The 9158-nt window shown below is 39.9% G+C and overlaps 1 protein-coding gene across 3 annotated transcripts; it reads left to right on the forward strand.

Annotated features, from left to right (window-relative positions):
• The first annotated feature begins 909 nt into the window (after positions 1 to 909).
• On the forward strand, positions 910 to 9158 carry fkbp8 (FKBP prolyl isomerase 8). Of its 3 annotated transcripts, none has more exons than XM_054790915.1 (9): positions 910 to 1198; positions 1559 to 1795; positions 4553 to 4722; positions 5043 to 5131; positions 5221 to 5441; positions 5533 to 5705; positions 5814 to 5891; positions 6531 to 6665; positions 7633 to 9158. In XM_054790915.1, exons 2-9 carry the CDS (start codon positions 1567 to 1569, stop codon positions 7717 to 7719), a joined length of 1182 nt encoding a protein of 393 aa, XP_054646890.1. In that variant the 5' UTR covers positions 910 to 1198; positions 1559 to 1566; the 3' UTR covers positions 7720 to 9158. The 3 variants fall into 3 exon arrangements, with proteins under 3 accessions (XP_054646890.1, XP_054646891.1, XP_054646892.1); XM_054790916.1 differs by lacking the exon at positions 910 to 1198 and adding an exon at positions 1205 to 1394; XM_054790917.1 differs by lacking the exon at positions 910 to 1198 and adding an exon at positions 1205 to 1383.

Below are 9158 nucleotides of genomic sequence, written 5' to 3' on the forward strand. Positions count from 1 at the left end.
ACGTATTTTATGGATTACACATGCCTAACATGTGACTGCCGAAAAATAGGTCGACAAGCTGTAGACGCGTTCTGCACATGCATAGAACCGATTGCGTTTCTACGCATATGGTGTAGTGACTTTTTTTTTAAGTCAAGAACATTACATTCAACAACAAGAAATACAAATAACAAATGTCAAAGTAATAGAAAGAGGAGGAATATACAAAAATAAAGTATAGAGCAACAAAAAATAAATAACACGTTCAAAGTTTCAATTTGGACACAACGCGAGGGGTTGCGTTGTGACGTATGCCATCCGTCATACCCTCCCACTCCCAAAAACGTTATTAATATTTGAGAAATTAAATCTTTTTTTCTTATATCATATCCATTGTGCGTGTGGCTAAATTATGAGCCCTCTTTTCTTGGTTCCATAAATTACTTTTTTTTTTCGCCACTGAAAAAATAATACAAAAGCAAAAGCATTTTGTTAGCCCAGTGCTAACCCGATGTTTGTATGGATGGTATTTCTCCGTTTAGAAAAAAAGCTTGTCTGAATCCTGTAGATTCATTGCACTCTGTTTAGAAATACGCAACCGTTTACGTCTGCGCTACGTACATTGGGTAAATTTAAGCTCAGGCTTGGTGAATAAAGACGATAGAACTACCCACATGCAAACGAAGAATATATTACACATTATTACATATGGTTACGTACGGTTACGTATGGTTATTGACCATTTATGTTCATACATTAAAAAAAATAACTACCACAGCACGTGACGTCACAGATGCGCGGTGGTAAAAAATCGGCAAAAGAGAAAGTGACGTAGGTCTCGCGCATGCTCAGAATTGATTGTGTTTCCGGGACAGCTTTACAGTAAAATACGAAAGCGTCTATTTCTAAATTAAATTAGTTGCATTGGGTTTTGGCGATTAAAAACGGTAAATTTTCGATTTGAAAATGGTGATGTCATCATGTCAAATATTCGGATAAGGCAAAAGTAATTTAGGTAGAAGACCATTTGTCATTCATAAATCTCAACGAAGACGTACATTATTATTTTGAAACAAATCAAAGGAGGAGCTCAAGGTTAACCGGAAGTGGGACGATGACGTAGCTAAGCTTTTATTTGGGTCCCGTCGTAGCGAACTGTTAGCCAACTCATCTGAATGGGGAGTTAGCCTCGGAGCTTAACAAGTTACCGTGTTCGAAGGTAATAAGTTTAAAGGTTTGCTGTTTTTCAAATAAATAACAGAATTTAAGGATAATAGTTCACTTTAAGCCTGACTAGCATTAGCCAGGTTAGCTCGCTAATGCTAGCAGTCAGCTAGCTTGCTAGAAACCTGAAGGAGAACGTAGAGGATTTTGGAGAAACATCGCCAAATGGCAAACCAGAGCGTCAGTGATAAGTATATTTATATTTTATTCAATTTAAGTTGTATTAATCTACGATATTTCTATAATTTTCTTCGCAGTGAAGATGTCGTTGATTTGTGACGTCACACTAAATATAGTTGACAGTACAGTGGAAGCTTTTAAAAAGAAAAAAAATGGTGGCTTTCATCTTTATTAGGGGACACTATGGACGCCGTCGACTTTCACAAGAAGAAGAGGAGTGGAGGCACGTCGTTGCTGGACAGCGGGGAGGACTTTGAAGTTTTGGATGAAGATGACACTGACGATGAGCCCCCTCCACTGGAAGATGCCGGGGGTGGAAAGGAGAATGGAAAGCAAGTACAAACGCTCGGGAAGGAAAAAGGACAGGATACTGAACCAACAGAAGCATTGGAGGAGTGGCTGGATGTGCTTGGTAGGTGCTTGGTTAGTAGCTACCCTTGTCATATTCGTTTAACAATATGTTTTTATAACCAACGTTGGTGTGTGTTGGTAAATGTTTCCCTCCTGACGTAGCTAAATAAAAGCAACATAAATAGAACATCATTGACTTTATAGCAAGGCTACTTCCCAAAGTGTTAGACGTACACTTAACATAAAAACACAAAGCAAAATGTAATCATTTGCAACTCAGTTATTTACGAGAAGATGGGGAGTTAATAGGAGAGATGCTGTTATTTTCCAAATGTGAAAATTTATTAAACGGAAGGTCCTTGGTCTATATATGAGTTCTGTTCCTCTGATGGTGATTTAAGTCAGGTTTTATTTGTTCCTCTTGGAACTTATACCTCAATTAAAATGTTGCTTGCACTACTCACCTGTTGGTGTGAAACTAATGCATGTTACACTTGCTGTGCTGTTGCTTACAATGAACTCACCAGCAGTAGTATTATGCTGACTGAGCAGTTTGTTCTTTCCCACTATTATACCATTGGTTCTGTTGCTGCTGGTAACTATCCCATAAAAATAAAAACTTTAAAAAATTCAAATATATTCAAATTCAAACTATTTAGAGTCTCCAATTAACCTACCATGCATAGTCACTAGGCCACCATGCGGCCACACTCCAAATAATTATTGAAAAAAAAAATTCTATAGAGACGGTCCTCGTGTTATGCTGTTTCATGTTACAACGCACACTCATACATTATTAATACTGTACAAAAAGAAATAGAACCAGTTACGTGCAAGTGGCGGAAGCCCACATTAGCCCTTCCAATGTTGTGACGATGGGTAAAGGTGATATTAGGCATGGGCTGGGTATTGGTTTCAAGGTGTACCACAGTATGAAAAAGTCAGGGTTTCTGTGATATGAGAGAAAGTGGAGGTCCACCGCGGCCGCTACGGGGAAATACTTGGTCACGATCTGTGATATTCCTCACAGTCGGAACTGGGATTCAGTGTCTTGAAACCACAGGCATGTGCTGTGTTGCCAAAAGTCGGTCTGCTTTGGCAATTTTCTATTAATACAGATTGTCCACAAAAATGTTATTACCAAAACCTTGGGAAGACACAGATCAAGCAGAGAGAACATTCAATGTTGCTGGCTGCCAGAGAGTGCCCTGAGACAAAGAGGACACACAGGCTTATATCATGAGGACGTAAAAGCACATACACTGAGGTTTTTCTTGCAAAACAGACACTTCTTCTCCCCAGATAAGGAACAATAAATCAGAACAACCTGCCAGAATAGGATACCTCTGGCTGACCAAGGTCACTGCATGACCCTGTCCGCCTCAAAGCAGAGACACTGGGAGAAATATATAAGGACTGTTTGGACTAAACTTGGGAGAAGAAAAGATTGCTAAAATATTAATTTTGCTATCATAAGGCATAGATAGCACCAGTGTTAGCTGCCGCGATAGCATTCAGCGGTGCTGGTATGACCACGCTTTTGTCGATTGACATATTACTCACGTCACGAGTCGCCAAATGTGGATATTCGATTCAGAGTGAGGCAGGCGTCGAGGAAAAGTGTTATAAACTGTTTACTCTTCACTGAACAACAAGGAACAACCACTTAGCCTCTCAGTTGCTAAACAGTCACATGACCCGAATGCGGAAGTTTGTGGAAAAGTGTGACCTGCACATTCAACCCTATGAAATAATAACGTAACACGACAAGTGTTTTTAAATTATGTTGTGCTGTGACCTTCTTGAGACACTTGATTGCATTTATTTTTGTTTTGCATTATAGAGAACAAAATTTTATTTAGGGAAAAATGTAGTTATTTTGTTATTTTAAATACATGTTCCATTTTCATCATGTTTTATTATATGGTTTATATGGTTTAAAAATGATTGTTTTCACCTGACGTTTTCTTTTTCTTTTCAATAAAGATATTTCAAAATAACACATTTTACAGCTGTAATTACAATACAAACTGAGATTTTTGCCCAAGGTTTCATGGCGTCAGTTTCATATCGGCACATGCCAAGACGGTATCTTTGAACTTGTTAAAGGATCCGCTCCTATGAAATGGACTGATAACCAAGCAGCATAGTGGTCAATTATTGAGACTTCCTCCTCCCAATAAACCTGTTTCTCCCTCCCTTGCAACGCCCCTTCTAGTTTGCAAAACAACCACAGGGATAAAAGTAAGAAGTGTTTATCGTTACCGTGTGACTTAGGTGTTAAAGCTCATGCAGAGGTAGATGAAATTACTGGATGCTGACCACTCATGCATGATACTTAAGATGCAGCTACTGCCATCTGGTGGTGTTAATGAAACCTGGTTCAGGAGGTTGCTTATAGCAACGATGTTCAATGACAGTTTTTTAAAAATCCGGCGCTAATTACATACAGCAGCAGTTATTTGCTTTTATAGACCACACACCCGACCACTATTGAAGTCTCTGCGGTTAATTGAATAGAGGTGTTAATTGGTGCGTTACATATATGTCTTATATGTTATATCTTATGTGTTATATGAAAGTTTCCATCAGGTCATTCTTTTGTGGATTGTGTTGGATGGAGATGGTTTTTGTTTTTTAAATGCTCTGTGCTGCATTCAATAGCACTTATGCTTCAAACTCCCATGTGTGTGTTTTGCAGTAAGGATGTGTAAACATGACACATGGGTGGAAGTGAACTTACATTGTGAATCTATCTTGTCAAGGTTTACCAAATGTTATGTCCTCAAAGTGTATTTTTTTATTTCTTTGTCTTAAGGTAATGACCAACTGAAGAAAAAGGTCCTGGAGGCAGGCCGAGGCCGAGACAGTCGTCCAGAGAAAGGACAAAATGTGAAGATTTGTCTAAAGACATTCCTGAAGGATGGGACACTGGTGGAAGAACAGCAGGAACTCTTGTTCACGCTAGGAGATGGTGATGTTATCCAGGTATTTTCTTTAGGTTGTCTATTGTTTTTCTAATTGTATCCTATACATTCAGGCTTTCCTTATCCTACTCAGACATTTTGTGCGTTTTTAACAGTACTTGACCCCTCAACATGGTCCAAAATGGTGTCTCCTTCATTCTTGACAAAACTGTAGCATTTTTTTGCCAGTGGTGATAAGAACTGTAATTTACTTCCCCACTAAGTGGAGCAGCCGTGCTTTAATTGTGTTTTATTCCAGTTGGTCACTGTAATGCATGAGAAAACCCTCCACATGTCCGGTGAGGTAAATTGTGGTCGTCATTGTGTATTTTGCTCTTTCAGGCACTGGATCTCACAGTGCAGCTAATGGAAATGGGAGAGAAGGCCCTCATCGTAACCGATGCAAAATATGCATACGGTACACGGGGAAGGTAGAGACATTGTCACTGGTTTCATAAATTGTGTATTAATGACATTTTTGAATGATCCATTTCAAACTTAAGGGTATGTCTTTCTCCAGCTCTGAACCAGAGGTCCCCTCCAGTGCAGACTTGTCGCTCGAAGTAGAACTGAAAGAAGTCACTGATGCACCAGACCTAGAGCTGTTGCCTCCAGTGGAAAAGATTGCCCTGGCTAGCTGTAAGAGAGAAAGAGGCAACGTGCATTATCAACGGGGTGACTACGCTTTTGCTGTCAACTCTTACAGCATCGCCCTGCAGATTACTGAATCCAGCTCTAAAGGTAGGATGACAAAGGTGTTGGTTTTGGTCTCTAGACTATGACATGGATTTAAAGCTGCTTTTATCCATCTCTGGTATATTTTCATCTACAGTCGATATAAGTCCAGAGGAAGAAAATGAGTTGGTTGACGTGAAAGTGAAGTGTCTAAATAACATGGCTGCGTCTCAGCTCAAACTGGATCACTATGAGGCAGCATTCAAATCGTGTGTCTCAGCCCTCACTCACCAGCCAAATAATATCAAAGCACTCTTCCGCATGGGCAAGGTACACACACACACACACACACACACACACACACTGCTCCTTGGTGCCCGTCTCTTCTCTCTTAGCAGCTGGAATTTTTTAAAGTCCCAATCCTGTGCTTCATTGAAGGTGCTAGCCTTGCAAGGTGAATACGCAGAAGCCATTCAAACTCTGAGAAAGGCACTGAAGCTGGAACCAAGCAACAAGGTACGTGCAGTGATTCACCTGACTGACAACCTGGCAATGGTGTAGTCTACATTATTACATCTTTTATGTTAAACACTGTTGGCGGCCACCAGATGGCGCCATAGGGTAACATCACATCCTCCACTTAGTGGCACTGAGCTGACTGAGCTGCTGAGTCATCATTTCAGAGGCTCTGCTTTCATGTGGCTTTAAATAGTTTGCACCATGGTCTCGTTCCTCCTGTTCTTCTGCTCTAACATATGGACATACAAAGTTCTTGCATCCTAAGTGTGAGGGATCCATGGCCAGAATCCACTCAGTCCTACACCAATCTGAAATAGCAAGCTTTTTAGTTTTCCATTCAAGATATGAAGTGTAAATTAATATGCATTATCACACTCAGCTGAGCAGCACACATAAATGAGAGGTATTAATAATGTTTATAGACTTGCCTCTGAAAAGGATCAGGCTTCTGTATTTATCCACCTGTGCAACATTGTATCTGGCTGCATTCCCTCTGACCAAACACACATCGTCCCCAAACCACCTGAGTCTGTGTCTAATGTAAAGCTGTTGTCTTCCTTGAACCTGCTTCATTAGCCAATGTGTGCTGCTTATCAGTGTATTACTTAATGATGTCCCCGTTTCATCATCACAAAGACAATCCATGCAGAACTGTCCAAACTGGTGAAGAAACATTCAGAGCAGAGAGGAGCAGAGCAGGCCATGTATAAGAAGATGCTGGGTAACCCCACTATCAGCACCCCAAAGAAAATCTGGGCCAAATCGTCATGGGTGAGTTATGATGCCAGTCTTAATAGAAGCCAGAGCCAATCATTGTAACACATTACATCTGCTGAGAATTTAGTATTTATTTTATTTTACCCTTAATGGAAAACTGCACTTTTTTTGGAATTTTGACCATCATCTACAATCCTTAACGTAAGACATGAACACACATACCTTTCTCTTTTCTGTGCGTTCTAAAGATATAAAAAGAGACAGCTCATTACTGCACGTAATGGGACACACTTATGCTGCCGATAAAGACCACAATTAAAACACCTCCAACGAGTTATGGTTTTATATACATGCTATAACCATGTATAGCATGTATACATGCCACAGGTACATTCATGATAACATTTAATACTTACAGTATTTTGTAAGCTGTGTCTTTTTAACTGTTTTTATATCTTGAGAACGCATAGAAAAGAGTGACGTGTTCATGTCTCACATCAGGATTGTGGATGATGGGCAAAATTCCCCAGAAAAGTGCAGTTTTCCTTTAAAGTCACTATGAATTGTTTTCCACCATGAATTGATATTAATATACCTTTATTAGTTTCAGCATACTCTGAGCATTTGACAAAATGTGCTTAATTATAAGGACAGTTTAGAAATGAATTGTTATTTTAAGTGTTCTGAACACCTGTTTTGATGCCAGTGTATTAAGCAAAATAATGTTACAAATTCAACAGTGCTGCTGCTGGTTGCAGCCAAATATTGCACTCCATTTTGCCTCAATTGCTTCACGATGTGATTCACTAACAATCAGTTCCACATAATTAACAGAATACTTAACAGTCAATTATGCCCAGCCCTAGTTGTCACCAAGCGGTCCTGTTCAGTTCCACATGAAGTCAGGCTTATATATTTCCACCACCTGTGACAGAGGGAGGGAAAACCTGTTATACAAACCATTTACTTGCATTGTTATTGTCAGGCTTTCTCCTCTCTTTTTGTTCCCCGTTTTCTTCAGAGTCTCAGCTGGAAGTGGTTATTCGGTGCCACTGCGGTCGCCATCGGCGGCGTGGCGTTATCGGTGGTCTTGGCTGCCAGAAACTGAAGCCATCGGCTGAAGAAGGAGCACATCTGGCAGCAGTGCCTTCCAACCTTTTTCGGTCAGAATTGGGGTGGACATGTCAGTCAGTCTTGTCACTTAACTCTCCTTTTCTCTGCTGTGATTAAGGACTGTGACGCTCACTGGAAGCTTAATTTATGCATATCTCAGCTTTTGCCGCGGTTTATTGTCTTCAGTAGATTAATTTAAGGCTGCACCATTCTGGGAATAATTGTACATCATGATTTTCTTGCTTAGAATTGACTTTGCGATTCTCTGGGACGATTTCAGACTCATTATTATTATTATTATTAGACTCCTCATTGTCTTGTTCTGCTTTAAAGAAACTTTCAAAGGTCTTTCTGCCATTCTTCATGGGAGGTCCCGGAAGTACAGTTGGGGGATTTTCTTCATAGAAATGAATACAAAGACTGACAATAATCCATTGGCGCTCGCTCAGTCAACATTCCATTCATGCACATAATAAAGACGAGTTACAAGAATTTAAGACAAGAAAATGTATTAATGCAATCGCTTCTCCCACAAGCTGATGAATGATACTCGTTAGCCTTGCTGGTGGCATCGGCCGACAGCGGGTGGCACCTCTTTGAAATTATTATTTCTGCATTGCAATGAAAGTTACCTACAAATCCCAGTCAGAGATACTAAACAATGATCGTCCCCTTTTTAAAAATGGGTGTTATGCAATAGTTAAGCTATAATGATGATGAAACATTCTGTCCTATTCAAGAGAGAATGTGATTTAACGGTACTTTAGTAAACTCCCAAAATAGTCACCTAAACATTAGAAACACCCGTGAGGGTGCAGCGCAACAGTCCTACCTCGCTATTGACTTGTACCCATCTCAACCCACCCACCCACCCACCCACCTCAACTGTCAACATAGTGAAACACCTCACAATATCATCTAACACACAACTATCCTATCTGTGGAATTGAATGCATTGCAGAACGGCGGTGCATGCAGTCCATGGTAAGGACAATTGCAATGGTTGTTCTACTTTATAGTCAGTACATGCTATTCCACATTTTGTGCTCTACTTTATAGGGTGTATATATTCCACATTTGACAATTCCTATGTACGACATGTACTAGTAGTAATTGCCTTGAAGACCAGGGCAGAGTACAGCTACATTGAGTTTTGACACTGCAGGAAGAAACTTATTTATTTTTTACATTTCTGTCACTTATTACCTCAGGTTTTGTCGATTGCGATTGTGACCAAATGTTGAAAGAGTCCAATATAGATGGTGTATGGTTGATTTCCTTTTAAACTATTATTCTGATCATAAGAGCTTATTGCGTTGCAGTAATGCACCCCTGCTTGAATGAGTGTCCCCGGTATCCAAATAGATGTATAAAGAAGTGGTAAAAGATAGTTTTCATTTACATTCACCTGAATAAAAGTTTTCTGTCATCACA

This window comes from Dunckerocampus dactyliophorus, chromosome 10 (assembly GCF_027744805.1).
Source record: "Dunckerocampus dactyliophorus isolate RoL2022-P2 chromosome 10, RoL_Ddac_1.1, whole genome shotgun sequence".
In the NCBI taxonomy this organism is placed as follows: domain Eukaryota; kingdom Metazoa; phylum Chordata; class Actinopteri; order Syngnathiformes; family Syngnathidae; genus Dunckerocampus; species Dunckerocampus dactyliophorus.

Excerpts from the sequence above, each read along its gene's own strand:
- fkbp8 (XM_054790915.1), top strand. The coding sequence starts at position 1,567 with ATGGACGCCGTCGACTTTCACAAGAAGAAGAGGAGTGGAGGCACGTCG. Across the intron at positions 4,723-5,042 it reads GAGATGGTGATGTTATCCAG|GCACTGGATCTCACAGTGCA; the intron begins GTATTTTCTTTA and ends TTGCTCTTTCAG. Across the intron at positions 5,132-5,220 it reads GCATACGGTACACGGGGAAG|CTCTGAACCAGAGGTCCCCT; the intron begins GTAGAGACATTG and ends GTCTTTCTCCAG.